The sequence below is a fragment of the Dasypus novemcinctus genome, chromosome 17 (genome assembly GCF_030445035.2).
Source record: "Dasypus novemcinctus isolate mDasNov1 chromosome 17, mDasNov1.1.hap2, whole genome shotgun sequence".
NCBI classification, from domain to species: domain Eukaryota; kingdom Metazoa; phylum Chordata; class Mammalia; order Cingulata; family Dasypodidae; genus Dasypus; species Dasypus novemcinctus.
In genome coordinates, this window is record NC_080689.1 from 5,524,108 (window position 1) to 5,547,599 (window position 23,492).

At 45.5% G+C, this 23,492-nt stretch overlaps 2 protein-coding genes and 1 pseudogene across 7 annotated transcripts in view; 1 reads left to right on the plus strand and 2 right to left on the minus strand.

Moving 5' to 3' along the window:
• The window catches only part of REV1 (REV1 DNA directed polymerase), a 100,698-nt gene extending 82,628 nt beyond the window's left edge, over positions 1-18,070 (minus strand). Inside the window, exons 1-3 of one of the 6 annotated variants that reach the window (XM_058278186.2) lie at positions 17,946-17,973; positions 16,615-16,655; positions 16,465-16,524 (exon numbers count right to left, since the gene is read on the minus strand). The gene's annotated coding sequence lies outside the window, so the exon portion shown is untranslated. Of the gene's footprint in view, positions 1-5,237; positions 5,313-16,464; positions 16,525-16,614; positions 16,656-17,945 lie in introns of those variants that run through there. The other 5 variants (XM_058278187.2, XM_071208736.1, XM_071208737.1 and 2 more) reach the window with 5 other exon arrangements.
• On the plus strand, positions 17,636-18,583 carry LOC139436809 (basic proline-rich protein-like). Its single transcript, XM_071208975.1, has one exon. The coding sequence runs from the start codon at positions 17,636-17,638 to the stop codon at positions 18,581-18,583; it is 948 nt and encodes a 315-aa protein (XP_071065076.1).
• A 3,327-nt stretch (positions 18,584-21,910) lies between these two features.
• Positions 21,911-22,945, minus strand: LOC101427412 (glycoprotein-N-acetylgalactosamine 3-beta-galactosyltransferase 1 pseudogene; annotated as a pseudogene).
• Positions 22,946-23,492: the final 547 nt, after the last annotated feature.

A 23,492-nucleotide genomic window follows, 5' to 3' on the forward strand; every position in this document is an offset into this window, starting at 1 on the left:
ACATTAAAGGAGTCTGGGAAATGTGTTAAAACCCACAGCTCCTGACCTCATACAAGCTCTGGGTGCACACACCTGCTTGCAAAAGTAAAGCACTTGGGAGTTCTGCCTCTCTACCCTAACCATGTGTATTCACAATAATCAAACGCACCTATTCATCTACTAAATGAAGAAGGCAGGTGAAGAAATAAAATACATTTTTAAAGTTTCATTCATTTGCCACATCATTTACTTAGGCATGCCCTCCATTTACTTAAATTCTATTGAGTACCTGCTGCAAAAGGCCCATGTGAAAATTCATATGTGGTTTAATGAGGGAGGACAAGTAGGAAAACAAAGGCTCTTTTTAATTTTATCATTTCTACTAACTTGACCCATGTAGAGCACACATGTATCGATCCAGAATTCAAACTAGATGGCCAAAATTAAGGAGAAAGGAAACAAAAAACATTTCATTTCATACATTCCAAACTCTACTTTTGAAGAAATCCTGTAACAAAGAATGAACTACATAGTTCAGACCTGCCTCCTATGGAGGAAGAAAAAAATTGGACAAAACTTTTTTTTTAATTGCCTTAGGCACAGAAGGCCTAGCAAATAGTGAAGAGCAACTGAGCCAAGATTCAAAAGAAGACAAAAATCTACAGAAACCTGCCACCCTATCTTTCCTCCCCAAACTGGGATAGTTTTTCACCCTGAGAGCATCTGGAGTCAAAGGGTCCTCCAAGGATGTGGGCTCACGCTTAGGAAGAGGACTCTAGCTGTAAGGGTAAACTGGAAGCAGGCGAGCAGACTTTGCGGAAACTGAACCCGGTCATAGGTTATTTCCATTCCTGAAATCAGAGTAAGGCAATCCAGGACTGCATCAAGTAGAAACAAAGGCAAATCCTCCCTGGGGGAATGATAATATCTTAACTGTCCTATTATTTCCTCAAAAGTTTGGAACATACGACGCCTGGCACACAAATAAAAATAACCAGGCACACAAGAGACAAGAGCACTGAGTGAACACCAACAGAAACAACAATGCCAACAGATACTGACCTTAAACACAGACGTTAAAATTACCATGCCTACTGTGTTGAAGGAGATAGCAAACAAGTTTCAGCTGAGAATGGGAAAAAGGTAACTGTAGGATTGAAAAGTACATAACAGAAATGAAGAACTCAATAGATGGGTAGCAGCAAATTACAAACAGTTAAAATAAGTCAGAAGAAAATATCCTGATAAAAGACAGAGGCACAAAAGAATGGAGACTGAAGACACCTGAGGCGGTCTAATTTAAATCAATTTAGGAAAAAAAGAAGAAAAACAGAAGTTATATTAATATTTGAGGAAATAATGGCTAAAAGCATTCTAAAATTGAATAAAGATATCAAGCCTCAAATTCAAGAAGTCCAATGAGGCTGAAACAAGAAAAATGAAAAGAAGTCTACACCTAAACACAGAACAATAAAACCACTGAAAAACAAAGACAGAAAAATCTTTAGAGCAGCCATGGATAAGGAGAACAGAGGGATTCCATTCAAAACATTCAGAGGGGCAGTTGTTAGACAGGCAACTGTCTTTTCAACAAAAACAATGGGAGCCAGAAAACAACAGTGCTGAAAGAAAATAATCACTAACCTAGAATTCTGTACCCAGAGAAAAGTTCAGTCAAGGAAGATGAAATAAAAGCATTTTCAGGCAAATAGAGACAGAAAAGTCAAGGCCACCAGCAAACCCACACAGACAGATATGCTGAAGCGGGCGTTAACAAGGGGCCTGTGAGCTTGAAGGGAAATTAAAAAAAAAAAATTCTTGTGGGGACGTGTGGGTGCAAAGTATTTATTAAATAATACACAATATAATGTGGGCTTAGTAAGGGGTCCATGGTTTTCACCTGACTGGCAAAGGTGTCCATGGAACAAGAAAGGTGAAGAATCCCTGTCCTAAAGGCTCTTTAAAGGTAGAAGGAAAATTCTGGATAGGTAACAATGCAGGAGGTAATTAAAAGAAAGAAAATAGTAAACAGCTAGATAAATGGACCTTAAATATTGACTGAACAAAATTTCAATAACAGTAACAATCAATTTGTTATTGTTTGTAACATAAGTAAATATTCAGCATAAGGGATTCCAAGACTGAAAGTAAGGAGTGATCTTCCCATTAACTGGCTTCACCCACCTCTGGCAAATCTCCATCACTTTGGGTCACAATTACTCTTTCTACAAAATACAAGATCTGGGTAGTAGACAATTGCAATTCTCTTTGGTGCTCTGTTCAAGACACATTAGAGAACTTGTTTCAGGAACTAAACATAGTTTAGTTTTACTGCACCAATATAGTTTAACAATGGACTTCAGTTTTAGAAGTTTAGATTCTGATGCTCGACATTTATTTTATTTATTTAAACAGACTCTCTTACCTATCATGGAAAGAATTAAGACCACTTGTTCCAGCAAATTTCATTTAGAGTCTATGCATAGACTAACCCTATGGCAGTGGCTAGGGGAAAAACAACTGTAATCCTAGGAGTGGCAATTTATAAACCTTGTCATGTTGGATGAAATCAATTGTGCAGCTTTCTTTTGTCTCATGGTAGATGCCAAATAGTTCATTATAGAGCAGAGGTAATTGTGGCTTGTGAGATATAATTCAGAGCCTATGTACAAGGACATCACACTTCTTAAGCTACCTATAGATAAAACTAATGGACTTTTATTACATGTAAAACACCTTACTATCTTGGGTACTAGTGAGATAAAAGAAATCATAGGCATATTTGTCTGCACGCCAAAATTTTACAATTAAAAAAGATATGTACCCCAGTCGACAAATACTAGCTCTACGAATGAGTGTAAAGGGGGGTACAGCTGGTAGGGTGGGGAGATGATGACCAAAAAAAAAAATCCCTGGAGCATGATACCACTTACAATGCTGGGAAGGGGCAACACCAGACCAACCTGGCAAGCAGCAAAGCTACCTGACAACCTAACCTGTGAGGCCAAATAAAACAGAGGCTCAGGTGACAGGGATCAAATACAAGTGAGTTTATCAATACTTCTGTTGATATGTATTAATACATAGCATCAGAGACAGTTCACGCTTCACTCATTTCAGTTAGACACAAATTCATCTCCTTTCTGATACTTAAAACATTGTAGAATGAAATTATTAACAATATTCTACATAAAAATTGCTATTAATCTTGTATATGATAAGCAGTCAATAAATTCTTGTAGAATAGAGAGAATAAACTCATAGAGAAGACATAGTACATGGCAATAATGGAAATACGGCACAATTTATGGATATTCCAACCTGTACCATGCATATGTGGTTTACTCTTACCTGTTCTCACTTGCTTTAAACATCTTTCCAAAGGTTCACAATCTAACACTGTGCTGTCAATGGACAGCACCCAGAGGCACACACACACAAGGTTAGCAGGTGATGCACACTTGATGCTGACAAGAACCACACAACAGGTGGGACTCATGACAAATGACTGGAGGGTCACTTCTGAGACTAGTGCTTCCTCTGTAATGGGAAGTCAAGGAGCAGCTGCCACAAAGCCCTGTTCTGGAAACTGAGGTATGTCATGAAGTAATGTCGTGTGTTTCTGCTACCCAGCCAAGAATCTTCCAACAAGAAAGGTCCTCCAATGCCTCTGGAACAAGTCGAGGGAAAGGTTCTCCTGCTCTAGATGACCAATTTGCTTCTTCAAACACGACTCTCCTGCCTCAAGCAACCTTCTGAATTACTTGTCCCCTTGACTAAACCTACCCTCTCAAAGAGAATGCCCTGCACCTACAACCGAGCCAGTGATGGAACAGAGTCCTAAGTGAAAATGGCCTTCTAGTCTAAAGATGACTGGCTTCACCATCATCTTTATCAAGATGACTGTACTTCACCAAGTACAAGTTCCACAGTATTTGGTGATGCAGAAAAGCAGCAGGTCTCTGAAAACGCAACACACAGCCTAAATAACCAGTGTGGCTTTAATGTAATTACTAGGTTTTTAAAAATTAGTTAAAACCTGGTTGAATGGGAAATGGATGTGGCTCAACCAATTGCGCTCCCATCTACCACAGAGAAGGTCCAGGGTTCGCAGCCCAGGGCCTCCTGGTGAGGGCAAGCTGGTGCATGCAGAGTGCTGGCCCACGCGGGAATGCCACCCTACGCAGCAGTGCTGCCCTGAGTGGGAAAGCCGCCCCGCACAGGAGTACCGGCAGACACGGAGAGCTGGCACAGCAAGATGATGCAACAAGAGACACAAAGGAGAGGAAAGAAGACGACGCAGCAGAACAGGGAGTTGAGGTGGCACAAGAGAATAATTGCCTCTCTCCTACTCTGAAAGGTGCAAGGATCAGTTTCTGGAGTCATCTAGTTAGAATACAAGCAGACACAGAAGAATATACAGCAAATGGACACAGAGGGCAGACAACAGGGAAACAGTGGGAAGAGGGGCAGAAATAAAAACTACATGGTTGAAGGGTAGCTCACAGAGGCAGATGCAGCCCTGTCCGAGGCTTTAGGAGCCTGCAATAAACATTAGTTGCTAGTATATAATCTACCCGAACAGCCCAGAGTGAAAAAATCCAGTACCACCACATACATGGGCAGCCTTTGAAAATATAATGTCTGTAACATCCTTAGTTATTTTAAATAGGCTATTCAACAAATGTAAGATGGTATTAATAGGGGAAAATGTGAGAGGGGGAGGAGGGCGGGTTTTCAATGTAACTTTTCTGTAATTTAAAACTTCTTTAAAAATAAAGTTTAAAAACAATAGGTTATTCCTGGGCTACAAAATAATCAAAACTTTAAATTTAGTGATACAAGAAGTGGATCCTAACCCAGTTTCACACATGCCCAGCTATGCGATTTGAGGAGATTCGAGGGGAATTCACAGCACTGGGCCTCACACTGCTTCACCTATAAAACGAGAAGGTTTGACCAGGAGAATCCCTGTAGGGCCACGAATTCAAAGTAGGTGGATTGGGGGTGGGGTGGAGGGAGGGGGAGGGGAGCAGAGGGCAAGCACAGCAGGCAAGCAGGGCTCCGCCGTCCTGCTTTTATCAACTTTAGACTGCTTGGGGCCTGAATAAGCTTGTTTTTAAAAGGAGAGCTCAACAACTTCAAACATGCCTGACATCTAAAACTAACAAGCTGAAAAAGCCAAGTCAAGACTTCTGGCTCTATCCTGCTGTTGTTCCCTTATGTGGTTCTACAAAAGTTCATAACCTAAAACTTACCTGTTGGTCCTCAATTAATGAAATTGTAAGGCCAACCAAATCAGAGGCTGCCAGTACGGCCGTGCCCAGCTGCCAGGGTCAGTGCCCAGCCGCAGCCAGCCAGGCAAAGCGGGGAGCAGCTTCCGGACTTGCCCAGTCCCTTCACAGAGATGCTCAGAACCCCACGACGAGTCTCAGTGAGGACCTGCTAATTAAAAACTTATTACCAAGACTACTTCTGCATGCTCTTTTCCTAACCTGATTTCATTTTCTCCTGGACCACACTGCTGTCAGTTCACCTTGGGCTAAGGAAATCCCACTAAGAAGAACTTCCTCCTGCCCCTTCTTTACCACGGTTATTGGTGGATTTCAATACCTACCTCGGGAAAGATGCTGATCATCTCGAGCAATCGCTTTCATGTCAAAGTGGTATTCATCTACTTCTTAACGAATTATCAGCATTCTGTGGTTCTGAACAGTTCATCAGACACCAGCAAAACTCCCAGCAGTGCCCAGATATCCATCAGTGTTAATCTGTTGGCTAAGTATATGTATCTCTAAAGCCTACTGACTATTAAGTAATGAAACTAACTTTGAGTGAATTTAATCAGTCTCCTGACTCCAGTTATTTGTAGCTGTGTGGGTTTATTTTACCTTCATTAAACAGTTAAGAAATATTTGCTGAATAGGAATTCACATGCAAACAAAGATGCACACGATGAGCGAATGTATGCATTCCAGGAGGAAAATTGAACGCAGCAGGAAGGGGACAATGCGGGGACAATGCGGTGGCCTCAGCCCGCACCCAGCACCCAGCCACTTTCTAGGCGAGGCCAAAGCAGCTCCTTTGCCTTTGGCTCCTGCTGCCCAGTCGTCCTCACTGCATACCTCTTTCCTTCCTTCTTCAGGGCTGCCACTCCTTCTCTGCAAAGCACTGGATGCAATTAAGGAACTGGCTAATAACTGGTCTACAGCATGATTCATCCCAGTGCCATGTGGTTTAAAAGGGCTTCTGAAGCTGGAAAACCGTTCTAGACCCTTAGTGCTCCATGGGCAGCTAGGACGACAGAGCCTGGCACACCACAGGGCCAAGGGGGTCACCGGACTGCTCAGCTGGAGTGCAGAGCTGGCACAGGCGCTACTGCTGGAGGAACTCCATGCAGCACTATCTGGGACTTGGGAGTGCAGGTGGGGGGTGGGAGGGCCACCGTGGAAGTCACTTACAAGGGCCAACTTCTCTTACGCGGCGCAGCAGTCGCTGAACTGCTTGCTTGTCCTTAAATGAGAAAGGCTTTCCTACCACACAAACTTCATTTTACACAGGCTGGGGTGGAAGAACCAGAAGGTGTAAACAAGGCACCTGCCACACAAACGAGCTGACAGTCGCTGATGTACAATGAAATCTGGAACACCATTTTTACAAGCCAAGACTAGACCAAATGGTTTTTTGCAACCACTTTGTGGAACAGATTTTATATTATCAAGTGTGCATTCTTATCATATACTATATTGTTATGTTCGTCTTCAGAGTGACTTTTTAGATACAAAAATAAAGCTGTTTTGAGGTTTTGTTTCCATTCAATCACTGAGACCATCCCTGGGCCCACCCCGCACCCTTCAGGTAGGTTTTGACTTGCAGGGAACTCTGATGAAGCTCTTTAAAGAAACAGAAAACAAGGTCACTGTGCCCCCAACAAGCCACAGCACAGCCACCGGCTCTAGTCTCTGGCATGCCCTTGCTTTTAGGGGCTCTGACCTCCCAGAACAAGGCAGGTACCTTCCAAAGCCATGAAAAGAAACAAGTTCATGATATTAATCCAAATATCATTCCTAACGTAAGACGATCCTTTAAAAACTGAAACAAAAAAAAAAAAAATAAAATAAAATAAAATAAAAAAACTGAAACATTTTCCTGTTACCATTTCTTCCCAGCAATGAAACAATTCCTGTACTACTTAGATAACCATCTTGATCAACAGCAAATTAACATAGAACTCAAAGTGCTTTAATCCCTCAAATAAAAGGGCTCTTTGACATCATCCATCTTACAACACATGTATGGAGCAGGTATTACAAAGTACGCGGGGGCTTGCTAGGGTAGAGGCTGAAATGCTTGATCAGGTCGTACTGCTGGTAAAAATCTGTGGTAAAAATCAAACTGATCTTTTAACAAAACTAAGCCCCCAGCTCTTCATCAGAGAACATAAAAATGGCATCAACACAAACTGCAGAGAAGAACAAGCCTCACGCAAAATCAGACGCTTCTGCAGGACCTGGCATCTGGCCAGACAAACGCAGTAGCTGCCACAAATGCAGGAGAAGAGAGGTGGCCCTACAAACAAGCACCCTGGAGACCCCAGCTGGAAGAGGTGCATACTCATGAGGGTGTGAGTTAAAAGGAGGTCTCCGGGGAGCCCCAGAACAGCTCCAACTTTGTGCTGACCGCTCTCTGACCTTAAGTCTCATCTTAGCTCTTTTGTTTGTGGATTAAGTGTTGGACCTGACAAATTCCAGAGTCTCTTGCAGTTTTTAAAATGTATTCATCTGTCCATTAAAAACAAACAAAAAACCCTTTAAAACAAAAGCACACATATTGTACAACTTTGTCTATACTTTCCAAAACACAAGATCCGCCCTCTCCACAAGCGGGGCAGATGGCAACTGTCCTCCGCTCTCCCCCTTGGCCGGGAGCGGGCCTGCCAGCCCGCTGGGCACCACATGTCCTGGGTACCGGTGAAGTCGGGTGCGGCCATGCGACTGGATTCTGGCCAGTGGGACATGGGCAGGGCAGTGAGCATAAAATCTGTAGCTGACCCTTAAAGGAAGCTGTTTACTTGTTCTCTTGTTGGAAGGCAGCTGTGAGACAAGCCAGTTTCAACCATGGGAATGGGGACAGCACCTTGGGGGGCGCAAAGCAAGCCTAGAGGGACCCTGTGCCCTGGGTGACCTGTGAAGGCAGAGCTGCTCCCCAGTGTGGCCTGCCTGCCTACCTCTGGAAGACCGTGGGGAGTTTGTGCCACTGTTTTCTCAAGGCTCTGTTAAACCAGCTTATCATCATTTCAGTATTGTCAATTTGAGTCAATATTTAAATAAATTACACAAATGAAAAAGAGACACAAACACTAAGATGTGTAAGAAAAATTTGGATACATTAAAACTGAAAATGCATGACAAATAACTCTGAAGTCTCTGAGGCTGATGGTCTTAAAAGGAAAGTTTCTATACTAATTCAACATAACAAAGAAGTTTCTCTTATCCTTTTGGCTGTTCCTAATAGCAAAAATACAAAAATATGCTTGCTTCAACAAAATCAAAATCATTTAAGTTAAAGTTTCAACTGTTGACAGGATATATCACTTGGCTACAAACAGAAGGGGGTATTCTAGTTGAGTTACTAATAATTTTCACACCTGGAATTACTCATTCCCACAGACGTTAAGAAGGAGAACTGCTCTCTAGGATGTGGTGACACCACCTGAGTTACAAAATGCCCCCTCTCCTTTTCCCCGGCTTCTGCAAAGTGGCGATCATGCAAAATAAAAGGCGACACTGTCCTCCAAAGGTTTCACTGAGGGAACCTCTGAGCCCCCAAAGACCTTCTTCCTGTCAGTATCACCTCCAATTTCTACTTCACCTTCTTGGGAAAGTCAAATTGCACACACTCTGTACCTGTCCCATTTGGCACTTCATAAACAGAAAGCAATGTATCTATTTTCTTTGCCTCACCCTACTGCCTATGTGAAATATTATTCTCCCACAGAACATTCCTCACTCTACTAATATATGTTCACCCCAAGTGAAAAGGAAGTCTTTTTGACCTTGGGGCAAAAGCCCGTCCTAATGGCTCATGTTTCTGGATGTGGTGAAGAAAATAAATTAACCAGTGGAAACTATACACACAATAAATCTACATAGTAGAGATACAATGACTTAGCACTTAGCGGCAGGAAAATAATTTTACAATTGCACTCCACATTTAAAATACTTAGTATATGCTTTAAAATGATTTTAAGCAAGGTGCCAAACAAGGACATTTCAGAAGCATTTGAAAATGAAATTCAAGGAGTGTGGGGACAAACCCGACGTAATCAGGTAGAAGCAGAGCATCCATGTGCCAAGAAGGGAGTTACGTGTCGATGAGTCTTGGGTAAGGTGATTTCATATACTCCTCTCCTCCAAACTCAGTCTTCCAAGAGTCTCCAAGACATGCTTGCTCATGGCTGTTCTTTCTCAGCTCCTCCTCAATTTCCTATTCTTCCTCCTTAGACACGATGTTCCACGGGATACAACTAGACACTCTTGTATTCTCATTTTATACATTCTATCTGGACATGCTGATCTCCATCCATAGAGTCAATTATCACCTTGTTTTGATTCTGATTTTCAAAATAGAGGGCTAATTAGAGGTGATAACAGGAAAGAGCACCAAGATGCCCTCCCTGAGCTCTAAACCCACGTGGCCCGACTGCTTATTAAATATCCACCGGATGTTCCACACAGTCTCCAAGTCAGCATGTCTAAAAGCAGGGATCAAGCTGCAAAGGAGAACAAAAGAATGTTCTGGAGATAACATGATGAAAAACAGCATCTGGAAGGAGAGTAAGCCACTAGGGAGAATCACTGGTATATTCTCCAAGGAAAGCGCAATTATCTGTAGAAGGATCAAGGTGCAGTCAAACGGGCTCCAAGGGCCACGTAAAGGGGCTGGTAATAGGGCCAGGCCCTCCCTGGGGAGTGAAGGAGAGAGTAACAAGGACAGGGTTTGTGGCTATCGAGGAGAGGTTCTCCACCGCTGCAGCCACCCCCGGGGACTGTTACGACACAGCGCTGGCCCTGCCCCGCAGCCTCCACATCAGGAAGTGTGGATGGCCAGCAGGAACGTGCCCTTCTGAGACGTCCTGGCAATGCCGCTGCGGCTGGGCTGGAGCACAGCCTGGAGAACCACCAATTCTGTGTGTACCCAACCCAGAGCGTTGAGAACAGACACATGGACACGGAGGGAGACAGGCAGGAGGGCTGCTGCTGCCGTGGGCACTTCCACGACAGCAGTAAATGCAACTCACCAGTGAATGGCTCTGACCAGATCACAGGTGCCACACTCTCCCCCGCCCTACCTCGCCCTGCCCAATTCCAAATCTATCTACCGATTTATGCCACAGTCACTGGGCACTACCAGGCACAAGGCACTGGGCTAGGAATCAGTGCGTCAAGTAAACTCAATACAAGGTTTTCCATCAGAGAAAAGAGACTTGCAAAGGATCCTACATTAGAGGCACTGACAAAAATCTAACAGATAACACGGAGAAGTCCCCCACTGGGTCTCCTGCTGGAGAAGAGAAGAAAGGAGGCCTCACCAAAGACGAGGGTCTTATCTGGGAACAAGAATGAGGATCTAAGAGCCAGGGGGGATACGGGGTTTTAGCAAGGAAAATTTATAATCGAAGCACAAAAGAAAAAAAGGCAAAGATGTTTACGGGAACATTCTGGAATTAACTGGTATGTAGGTACCTGGTCAGATGTAATGCCAGATGAAATAAGGGGGATGAGGAACAACAGAAGAAGGCTTGGAATATCATACCAAGACATGTGGACCTTCTTGTGTTAGCTTTAAGGAAGGAGTGCATGTTAATGTAGGGGGCAGGGAGGCTCTGGCTCCTGAGCCTAACCCCACCAAACCCTATGAATCAGTCTTAGCTGAAGCCCTCACTTTGCGTATCCTGCCCAGAAAATGCCTTGGATGCCTGAATTCACAAGGTAAGCTGGCACAAAGAATGGCACATAACTAAAAGACAAATCCACCCAGGTAACTGCAATTCAAAAATATGATCAAACTCACTCTTTTTCATCTTTCAAAAAAAATCCATTTTCTCACAAATGCTTGTATTAAATGTAATTGCAAACGAATATCTAGAAAGTAGGATGTTTAAGAAAAGTTGACACTACTTTATTTCCTGGCCTCTCCTCACTTGCCTTGTGTCAAGTATACCATAGCACCTCAAACAAAAATAAAAGACAATATGACATTCTAGAGACACTACAGTCATCAAAAGATACTAGAAGTCTAATTTAACCTAATAGTTCATTTAGCACGTTATACTTTAGTAGACTCTAATTCTGAGAAATAGTGAGTTCAAAGAGAATTTAATATAACCTTTCAAGTGACAATCAGAAATAAAGATTATCTACTGGGCACAAATGATATGTAAAAGATTATTCAGCCTCGATATTCAACAGTGGAAACTTGAAATTGTTAGGAACATCAACTCAAGTGCTAAAATTCACAACAGCAAGTAAGTTACCAAAACATTTTACAACAAACGAATATCTACACAACCACCCCAACTACAAAAATCTCACTTCAGAATTCAGTTTTCTTTTCAATGAACAGTACTGAACAATAACCAGTCTAAAAATACAAATGCAAAAAGAATACCAAAAATCAAAGTTTCCACAACCAAAATTATATAAGTATATTCAAATGCAACCTGTTCCAATTTTTAGTACAATGTGAAAGATTGCTGGGCTACAACCACAGAAAAACTGTCACAAACTGGGGGAATATTTGTTCTTCTCCCTTCAACTATAAAATGGAATCTACTGCCCTCTCTTCCCAAGCAAGGCTCTCATGCAGATTAAACAAGAAGTCAAGTGAAAGCATCTTTTAAAGTCTAAAACATTATAAAAATTAAAAGATTTTTGGGTTTATGCTCTTAAAATATTAAAGAGGAGGGAAACGGACTTTGGCCCAGTGGTTAGGGCGTCCGTCTACCACATGGGAGGTCCGCGGTTCAAACCCCGGGCCTCCTTGACCCGTGTGGAGCTGGCCATGCGCAGTGCTGATGCGCGCAAGGAGTGCCGTGCCACGCAAGGGTGTCCCCCGCGTGGGGGAGTCCCCACGCGCAAGGAGTGCGCCCGTGAGGAAAGCCGCCCAGCGTGAAAAGAAAGTGCAGCCTGCCCAGGAATGGCGCCACCCACACTTCCTGTGCCGCTGAGGACAACAGAAGCGGACAAAGAAACAAGACGCAGCAAATAGACACCAAGAACAGACAACCAGGGGAGGGGGGGAAATTAAATAAATAAATAAATCTTTAAAAAAAAAAAGAACTAAAGGAAATCAGGAAAACTTTGAACAAAATAAAGGGAAATTATAAAAAGGACCAAACAAATTAAAAATATATATATATTAAAGAGGTAACAGTTAAATATTTTTAAAATTTAGGATTGTCCAACTTAGGACAAAAATGGGCTTTAAAATAAAAAGCCAATAGTCACCTAGAAATAGAACTTCTTACTATAATAAAGTAAAATCCAGAACTTCTAATGGAAAGCATTTAAATAAGCAAGGATCTAAACTGATTTCAATTGCATAATTCAGCGTACTGTCTAAAAGAGATAATGCATGAAGTCTATTCTTAATAACCTCAAGTTTAAGGATGATAAATTTAGTGAATGCAGGACCCAGCCATTACTTTCTGTTTACAGACTAAACTTCCAAGAAGCTTTTTTAGCCTTGGATATGAACAGGAATGGTGTGTCAGTAAGCGATATTTTGGTTACTCAGACACTGGGTTCAAGCACCGACTAGTTCACAGCACAACCAACTTATCCGTCCATTCCTACTTAACCTTTTAATTCAAGTGTAAAGCCAGGGAATTAGACTGGCTTTAAAGTTTCTCAAACTATTCTGTGTGAATAAGGCAGCTACCTGCCTACAGGAATTAACAATTTCTAACTGCATTATAGAGAACAAGACTTTTTTCCATCACTTTACAGTCAATAAGAAAAAGTTCAAGACTTAAAATCACAATCTTAATTAACAATCTTGATTAATACTGATAGTTCAATCTTAACTGAACACTTTGTTCAATTCTCCGCCCTCCTGAATTTAATTTACTAAGCATATGTTAGTCCTTCCCTGGGTAATGCAGGAGGCAGTTTAATGTAGCAGGGGAAAAATGGCCTTAGACTTTTAGAGATTAAAAAAAAAGCCTAGGTTCTAGTCCAGTCTCCCTTCTTGGCAATAAAACACAATGGCAAGGCCTACAGGATCTACAGAATCGACATTCTTTATCTACTAAGGCTGAGTCAACATCTCAGGATTTGGATATCCTTACAAAAAAAAAGTCTCACAAGTAGATGCCAAGACTTTAATGCTTACCCTAGTATAAAGAATGGTCCAGTTGTGTACCTCCTTATATATTAAAAACAAGATGACGAGTTGCTCTGCAACTAGCAGAAACATATCATTAATGTTTATTAAACGTTTACCTGCTACCTGAAATTTTAGATGTAAGCAAATTTAAAGGCATCTATGTTCTTAAGTGTGATGCATCCTATAATATTCATAGGAAAGTTTTTTTTGTGTCTGAAGTTTTTAACTACTTACAAAGCTCACCTATCATGACATATGCCTTATTTTAATAACTTTGTAATAAAAGTGAAACCACCAGTAACTCAGAGGAACAATACACATTCACAAACAACGTGACAAAATACAACGGCAAGTTTCCAAACAGAAACTCTGTATGTGCCTCACAGCAGAGCAATTAAAAGCTTCCGTTTACTGAGGCAGGTGGCATGAGGTTGAAATCCTGACTCCTTTCTCACCTGGCCAAGCAACACTTCTTTAAATCACTTTATAATTAAAATCTGGGAACAAATGTCACACAGAGAAGCAATATTTTATTTATTTATATTTTAAGATCATGGTCCAAAGTTTAGGATCCTATTACTTGTTAAAATTCAGCCTGAGAAAGTAAAAATCATGACACTGCAAAGGGGCATTTTCCTAAGCACAAGCGGACTAGGTAAGGATGCCTGGCAGGAGGCAAGTGGCAAGTGCAATCAGCTCTTGGCAGCGCAGGTCAAATCTCAGTTTATACAAACAATTCAAGTTGCATTAGCTCCAAGTATCTGATACTAAAAAGTGACTCTTTGTCACCATCCACTCTTTCCTCCTCTGTTTCTGTAAATGCTGAAGAAAAACAAAAGTCACACTAGGAAAAGAACAGAAAGAAAAATGAACACGAATCAGAGCCAGGTTACCTTGAGCTCCGATTAAGAAGCAAATACAGGGAAGCGGATTTGGCTCAACGGATAGAGGGTCCACCTACCACATGGAAGGTCCAGGGTTCAAACCCAGGGCCTCCTAACCCGAGTGGAGCTGGCCCACGGGCGGTGCTGATGAGCACAAGGAGTGCCCTGCCACGCAGGGGTGTCCCCCGCATAGGGGAGTCCCACGCGCAAGGAGTGCGCCCCATAAGGAGAGCCACCCCATGCGAAAAAAGTACAGCCTGGCCAGGAGTGGTGCTGCACACACAGAGAGCTGATGCAGCAAGGTGAAGCAACAGAAACAAACATAGATTCCCGGTGCCACTGACCAGAATATAAGCAGACACAAAAGAAAGAACACACAGCAAATGGAGAGAGCAGACAACGCGGTGGGGGGGGGGGGGGGTGAAATAAATAAAAAATAAAATCTTATTTTATAAGATTTTTTATTTTATAAAAATAAAATCTTATAAAGCAAATACAATTTGGGGGTAAAAAACCCTAATGAGAGAAGGCAGAAAATGAACACATGAAAGATGATAAAATATCACTCCCTAAATACCAACTGGCTCTTCAAGACTCTCCCATCTCCACCCGCAGCAGCAAGGCCTTCTTTCATCTCTGCTGAACTTCAGAGGCCACTGGGCGGCTGCTGAGATGATCAATCTTAGAATCTTCCACAGATGCAAGAACGAAAAAGCTGACTTACAAAGTAGACCAAACACTGGTCACTGTTCTGAACATTTTATTTTTTAATCTGTTCTACACACCCACAAAATGGACTTATTTCAAAAAGGAATTCCATAAATATAACTGGTAGACAACAAATGTCAGCAAAAGAAGTATAAATATAAAATTCAACAACTGCATCTTAGGCAAAAATGACCACTCTGTAATGACAATTCTAAAAGTTCCTCCTTTTTCCATCCCTACCAACTACAATTTTTAAGGTCAAAAACCACAAAATCCTAAGAGAATACATCAAAGTAATTTCAAGTGTTGATTTCAAAAAACATAAAATAAGCTATTCTAAGCACTTTCCACATTTGAACTCAAGTGATACTGACCGTAAGTCTGAAAGGTGGTTATCATTGTCCCATTTAAAAGGCAAACAATCGGAGACACTAAAAGGGGTTCAACCTGCCCAAGGCTACACCGCTAGTGAACAGTTGGAGCCAGCATTGTCTGACTCCAGGACCAATGTCCAAATCAACTACACGATTTTCAGCCATTTAATACATTTTATCAAGCATCTACTATGTGCCAGGCACAGTTCTAAGCTCTGGGAATTCATCCGTGAAAAAATCAGACAAGTGCCCTGCCTTCTGGGTGGGGAGTGGGGCAGGCATGAAGCAAGCAGGTTTTCTGGGGAAATAAGACAAATAAGTAAACAGATAAACAATGCATCTTCACCCAGTAACAAAGCAGAAGGAAAGAATAAAAGTGGGGGGCAGGGGTGTGCTGATCTTTCAGGGATTAGGGAAGGCCTCTCTGAGATGACAGCTGAGCAGCCAAGAAAAGGCTGTGACAGCAAGGACGGTGACCAGCTGGGGGAAAGGGTCGTCCAGCAGATAGAATACCAAATACGATCTCTTGAGGTCAGAACAGTTTGGTTTGGTCAAGAAACAGCAAAGGAAGCACGGGATTGGGGCAAGACGTTCAAGTGGTAAGCAGTGAGTTTGGATTTTACTGTAAATGTAAAACGACGCTTTGGGAGGATTTTGAGCAAGACTGACAATGACAAGTATTTTTTAAAAAGATCCCTCTGGTTCTTAGTCAGAAAGGGAGTGAGAAAAGAAAGGAGAGGTTGGGCGCTCTTGCAACCATCCACACAGGAGCTGCTGGAGCTCAGACTGGGATTTCTGGGATGACATCCTAAGACAAGAGCCTCCAGCCTGTCTCTTTACAACACTTTTTCATTTTACACCAATGAGCAATCCCTCCTCATTCACCCCCATTCCTGACTTGACTTTGAAAAAAATCAAGAGTCTTTTTAAAAACCCACAGTAATGCTTTGGCTGGTTGTTTATTAAGGGGAAAAAAAAGAGATAAAAGTCTTTTCTTCATTTTTAAGCGTTCGTTTCCTCTGTGGTACAATTTGTAGCAGGCCCCCCCTACAGCTCTGCAGGAGCAAGAAGAGCTCTGGGCCTGAATGCAGGGACTGCTCACATCTCAGGAAAAGGGAAGAGGCACTTACCCTGAGCCTCTTCTGAAGAGCTTTCCTCCCAGCTTTGCCTTCAGCACATCCTGGCTCCTTCTAGATAGTAATAAAGAGTGAGATGCATTGACCACGCACTCCTGTGTGCCAGGGACCCATGAGATGCCTTACATTTAATTAAGAACTTACTTAATCCACAGCTACCCAGGGTAGGAAATGCTGTCTTCACTCTACAAGTGAGAAAAAACCCAGAGCTCTCAGGACCTTAACTGAAAGGTCACAGTCACCAAGTGGCAGATTCAGAATTCAAACCCACATCTAACACCAAAGTTCTTTCGGGGACAGAAAGGACTATCAGCTATGTCACGTGTACACTTTTCACAACTCACTAGCGACTAGCAGTCTGTTCCTGAGGACGGGGTACATTTAGTCCTCTTACGTGAACCCGGGTTTTACGGCTCGGGGTGGGAAAAGGGAGTGCTCACCAACGCATTATTGTCAACAATTATTTTCTACTTGAGAATTCACAGAAATTAATCCTGGAAGGACGCCCACCTTATTAAAAAATCTTAACCAATATGTATTATTTATCATAAAATAAGGGTAGGATTCTATGACAAAAAGGACAGGAGTTTGGTAGTCTCTGCCCTCTGCACTAAACCTACAGGAGTGAAAAGGGGACACGAAAAGATAAACGTCACGGCAGGACAGTCAACGAACGGCCTAGGGCCAGAGAGGGGACCCTGTGGTGGCCGACGACCTACGGGAGACGGGGCGAGCCCCCGCCGAGGCCAGGAAGGTGGGCAGGACGCCCCGGCAGCGGCCGCCGCCCGGGCGGGGGCCCCGAGTCTGGGCAGCGGTGGCCAGCACCCCCAGGCTGGGCCACGGGGTCCGGCGCACCCCCGCGAGAGGACTCGGCCGAGTCTCAAGAAGTGGCGCGGCCGAGGGGACCCGCAGGAGTTAGCAAAGTCCCGGGGCTCGGGCGGCGGGGCCGGCCCACAGGGGCTTCCCCCCGTGCGGGGCAGGCGGCGGCCCCGCCAGGTCCCCGCCGCCCGCGGCGACTCCACGGGGGTGGGGGACGGGGTGTGGATGGAGGTCGGCGGCCGCGGGGCGCAGGCGCCCGGGGCGGCCAAGTAGACGCGGGCGCCGGCCGGGCTGCGGGGCTGCGGGGCTCCGGGGCGGGCCCCCGCGGCCGGCCGGCCGGGCGTGAATGGCGCGCGGGGAGCCCCGCGCGGCGCCGGCGCAGGAAGGAGTTGGCTGCGCGGCCGGAGCCGGGGGCGGGACGCGGGCAGCGCGCAGGGGCGGCCGCGGGTCGGCGGCGCCTCGGCGGGGTCCGGGCGGCGTCCGGGCGGCGCCGAGGCCCCGGGGGACTGGGCGCCCGCGCTACGTGAGCCGGCGGCGCGGGGCCCAGGCCGCCCCTCAGCCCCGCGCGCGGCCGCCGCGCCCCCGCCGCCCCGGCCTCCCCGCGCGGGCGGGTCCCCGGCGCCCCTCCCCCACCCGCCGGCCCGGGGGTCGCTCACCTGGCGCGGGGCCCCCGGCCACCATGCCCGGGCAGCCGCCCCCTCCGGCCGCGCGGGCCCCGGCTCCGCCGCCGCCGAGCTCCCTCCGCCGGCCCGGGGAGCGCAGGCAGGAGGGCCGAAGGCAGCCGCTCGCCGCCGCGTCGCGCTCCCGCTCCGCCCCGCGCGCACGCCTCCCCCCTCGCGCGCGCCTGCGGCCCCGCCTCCCGCGCGCCGGAGGCCCCGCCCCGCCCCGCCCCCGCGCCAGGCGCAGGCCCCGCCCCGGCTCGCACGCACGGCCCCCTCCCCGCCGCCGAACATCCCCGCCCATCATCGCGCAGCCCGGCCGCCCCGCCCCTCGCCCCGCCCCGCGCGCCCGCGCGGCGTCTCCGCGGAGGCCGCGAGCGCTCGCGCTGCCCGTGCGCGGCCGCGGCTGCTCTCCGAAGACTCGTAAAAGCCCAGGCCGCGCTTACAGCGCCACCTGGTGGAGAGAGGACGCGCGCCCGGAGCCCCCGAGCCCGGAGCTGCCAGGACCGCGGCCGCCCGGCGGTCGGCCCCTCGGTGCCCCTCCGGGAGTGCGCCTGGGTTTTTGCGGACCTGCTGCGGGTATCGCCGACTGCGTGTCCCGTGCGGCCCCGTGCGAACCTTTTTCTACTAACTAGAAAAAATGAGCATCCTACGTTGTGTTTGCTTTCATGCAGTTTTAACCGAGGACCGCTAGCAGAAAGCCATGCTCAGCAGGACGTGGCCCCGTCCTCGGCAGCACGTGTGACGGGAGACCCCACGTGGCCGTTGCAAAAGCCTTTCTCGTAAGTCACAAGCGTGAAGCCAACCTCTGTGCCGCGGCCCCCCTTCTTCCTGCACCGAAGGCACTTGGAAAGAGTTTGCAAATACTCTGGAAACAATCACTATTCAGAAAACTGATCTGCAGCCCTGGGGCTTGTTTACTAGCAGAGCAGTATTTAAACTAGCCCTTTCATCTTCGCCATTTCGTAGACCTTTGGAAATGCACTTGGCCTTCTAAACCCAGCGGTCAGGTGGAGTGCTTGGCTCCGACATCACAATTTAAAGCAAATAGCGTCACCCCGGGTTCAGCCAACGAGCAGGGGCAAGCCCTGGTTAGCCTTGGTTCATTTTGTGCACATCTCTAAATACCGTCAACAAGAAATGGCAAAACTAGATTTTCAAATTGGCCTGTGACCTGCCCAGAAAATATGCCATTGCATTTCTTTTTTTTTTAAAGATTTATTTATTTATTTCTCTCCCCTTCCCCTGCCCCCCACCCCGGTTGTCTGTTCTCTGTGTCTATTTGCTGCGTGTTCTTTGTCCGATTATGTTGTCAGCGGCATGGGAATCTGTGTTTCTTTTTGTTGCGTCATCTTGCTGCGTCAGCTCTCCGTGTGTGCGGTGCCACTCCTGGGCAGGCTGCACTTTCTTTCGCGCTGGGTGGCTCTCCTTACGGGGCACATTCCTTGCGCGTGGGGCTCCCCTATGCGGGGGACACCCCTGCGTGTGACAGGGCACTCCTTGCGCACACCAGCACTGCGCATGGGCCAGCTCCACACAGGTCAAGGACGCCCTAATCACTGGGCCAAGGCCGCTTCCCTGTATTTCTATTTCGGTGTTCTTTCCCCCTCTCTTCTATTCTAGTCAAAGGTCTTGTGGTTTTTGTCTTTGCTTTTTTCCCTCTGTGTATTCTCAAGCAGGTAACACAAACATTGAGTTGACTGATCTTGGCAACACCTTTGTAGAATACAAGAAGGTGGTTAACAGTACTTATTAACGAATCCATAGACAGCCTCCACTAAGGAGGGAAAAAGTCATATTTCTTCCTCGGTCAAATAGGATAAAAAGAGAGAGAAAAACTACATTTAGAGAAGCAGACTTGGCCCAGTGCATAGAGTTCACATACCACATGGGAGGTCCACGGTTCAAACCCCAGGCCTCCTTGACCCGTGTGGAGCTGGCCCATGCGCAGTGCTGATGCGCACAAGGAGTGCCCTGCCACGCAGGGTGTCCCCCGCGTAGGGGAGCCCCACGTGCAAGGAGTGTGCCCTGTAAGGACAGCCACCCAGCGCGAAAGAAAGTGCAGCCTGTCCAGTAATGGTGCTGCACGCACGGAGAGCTGATACAAGATGACGCAACAAAAAGAAACAGAGATTCCTGGTGCTGTTGATAAGGATAGAAGCAGTCACAGAAGAACACACAGCGAATGGACACAGACAGCAAACTGGGGGGGGGGGGGGGGAGGGCGGGTGGTGTAAGGGGAGAAAAATAAATGAAAAAAAAAACTACATTAATAAAATTTTAACAAATTCTAGAGTCCTTGGTACAACCTTGCCCATTCCAGAATATTCTACCTTATGCTAACCCATAATTAATGGCTAGTCTTTCTATTATATTTCAGTGTTACGAGGACCCAGCATCCCAGCATTCACTTATTTTCCTACTTCTGTGTTATCTCCTAAGGACTATGGGGAACTGACCACGTCCCTGGGCAGGCAACTGAGGTGGCCATCCTGGACCCACACCCTGGAGGGCTTTAGCACAATGCACCTTGTTACTCTTTTCTGAGCTTCATTAAAATTCATTTTTGAAATTTCTACCATTACTGAGAACTCAAGGAGCCTATGAAAGTGCAAACCCTCGAGCCTCATGGGGCCAGCTCTGGTAATGACATAGCTTCTGTGGACATTTAACCTCTGCATCAGCAGTGAACCTGCCTTGGAAACAGCCACGTCTCAGGAAGTGGATGTGGCTCAAGCGACTGAGCTCCTGCCTACCACACGGGAGGTCTCAGTTCTGTACCCAGTGCCACCTAAAGAAGAAGAGCAAGACAGCGAGTTGACGCGACAGCACACACGGCAAGCTGATGCAACAAGAAACATGAGGAAAACACAGAGACACAACAAAGCAGGGAGCTGAGGTGGCTCAGGTGATTAGGTGCCTCCCTCCCATGTCAGAGGTCCCCCCCGGGTTCGGTTCCTGGTGCCTCCAGAAAAGAAGACCAACACACAAGCCGACACAGCAAATGCAAACAACAAGGGGGAGAAATAAATAAATAGATCTTCAAAAAAAAAAAGAAGAAGAAACATTCACATCTAGACTCAACTTTCAATGATAGAAAATAAGGACATGAAACCATTTAAAAAAAGATGTTGGTGCTCAAGTCCCTTGGGAGATGTGCACAGAGTAACTTGTGATTTAACCTAAGTGAGCCTGCTCTTGCTGATTGTTTTAAGCATTCAGTACATTAAACTGAAAGATGAAATAATAACAAGGAAGAATAAACACAAGCCCATGGAAACGTAGAAAGTTGGAACGAGAACTGGCTAACCAAGATTGAATTCTTTCAATACATATTACCTTTTTTTAAAATTTCAAAGTATGGTTTTATTAATGCACTTGAGGACAAGTACCATTCATATGCCACCTTTTGCTGGAAGAAATACTGCCAATTATAAATAATTGCAGGAAATTTTTCATTAGACAAACACAGTGGGGGGTGAGGGAGGTTGTCTCGTTTGTCATACTCAAAATACAAACTCACATCTTGAGTTTACAGACAACAGTGAGTGACAATATTTCCTTCTCACGTTTTCTTTAAGGCAGATCTTTTCAGCACTGTGTGTTACATGGCACAGTGTGATTTTAGGAAATTTAACTGTTTTAGTTATTTAGGGACAATAACATGTGGTCAGGAACAGGCAACAAACCTTTACTAGTCCCTCTACCTGGACACCTTTTTGAAAACACAAATTTTTCATATATATCAATAGATGGATATACATATATAATTATTAAAACAGCAAAAACACAGATAACAAACTTCACAGTTCATGTAAGGCTCCATGTACAGTCATTCATATGAAGGATTTCGAATCTGGAATGTTCGTCAGAAGGAATTCCTCACTGGGATTCCAGAGTTCTGGATCAGAAATGCAGAAGTCCTTCTGCAGTGCCATGCCAGACCTCTCACCTCTGTGCATTCATGTTTCACTTATTGCCTTTAACATGTCCTCAGATAAGACAGGTTGATATCTGAATAAGTAACCATATGGGTAAGATGTTAAGAGGGTGTTCTAACTCATACATAGTTAGAGGGTCCAAGTACTAAAAAGAAATCACAAGATCGGAGCAGCATCTGGGGCGCTCTACGGAGAATACTAGTTATAACTCCAGCACCAAAGGTGTGGGGTAGGCAACCTTTGATTCAGTGGTGTCTGGGTACAAAAGGACAGTCTCCTTTCCAGTGGTGCCTCTGGACTCTCCCACCTCCACATTTATAATTTCCATGCATCTCCCAGTACTAAGTCTTCAATGGAGGAACTGTGTACACATTTGTCCTTTTTAAATGCATCAGAAGATCCCTGCGAGGCTGCCTTGCTCAAGCATACCCACTCCCCCACGCATGTAGTCCTGTTTTACGTAGGGCTTAAATCTTCTCCCAAAGTAAATAGGGTTTCCAGGATCATATTTTGAAAGAAGCTATCTCAAATTGTCGAGGGTGACATATGTCTCATCATTTGCTTTCATAAACCCATCAGCATCTTCTAAGTGATGGTCATAAACATACCATGATTGTTTTCCAGTAGCGTTGGTCTCTGCCTTCTTTGGTTCTCAATCCCACAGTAGGGAAGTCTTTCTTTTCTTCTGAATTCATAAATAAAACTTTATTACAATGTTGGACTGAGGTAGCTTTGATGTGTTTGACCCTTTTCTCCAGATTTTGAGGTCCTATCATAATCTGGAGAAGAATTTTAACCTTCTAATAGAGTTTCTCAGCGAGGTCTGTGTCATCTTATGTTGGTTGGCATCTGCGCTGAGGTTCATCTGTCCTCCTGGATAACTCTGTCCATTATCATCGGAATGTCTAGCGGGAGGATCATCATGAGGGATATTAGGTTGGGCGTCACTTTGTTCTTCCAACAAAATACTGAATAGCTGAGAACATTAAAAAAAAAGAATCTGATTGCTGACCCACAGAGGAAGACTGAGAAATTCAACCAAGATTTAGAGGCCATTTCCCGAAAATGTTTGATGTCAGCAGTGACTCCCTCACCCCTCCAGGGGATTGGAGAGGGAACGACACAGGGACAGTGACCATCCCTCCTCTTGGTGACCTACTAGCTGGGGCTTCTGCGGCTACCCAGATCCTCTGAGGCAGTGAGGGGGGCCGAGGCGGCCCTGAGTGCACACCCACCCACCCACTGGCTCCCTATTACCTTTTTAAAACAGAGCAAAAAAGGGCCATGTGCAGACATAAGGATTTCCAAACCTTAACCACACACCTCATAAAATTCAGGATGCGTCAACAGTGAGTTATGGGGTGTGTTCTGTATGCCAGATCCCTGAATAGTTAGCAGTGAGCAAAAGCCATTTCCTGCCTTCAGAATGCTTCTGGTCCTAGTGAGGGATGCAAATGGGCAAGCATACTCTGCAGTACAGGTTCAGGAGCGCACAGATGGCATTCAAGGGGGCACGCAGGGTGGGGCTCTCAGAGGCCTCTCCAGGACTAGAGAGACCTGTCGTTAGGTAGGGGGATGCCCCTCCTGACAGAGGGGCCAATGT

Bases quoted from the DNA above. Each gene is read 5' to 3' on its own strand.
- LOC139436809 (XM_071208975.1), top strand. From the start codon at position 17,636: ATGGCGCGCGGGGAGCCCCGCGCGGCGCCGGCGCAGGAAGGAGTTGGC.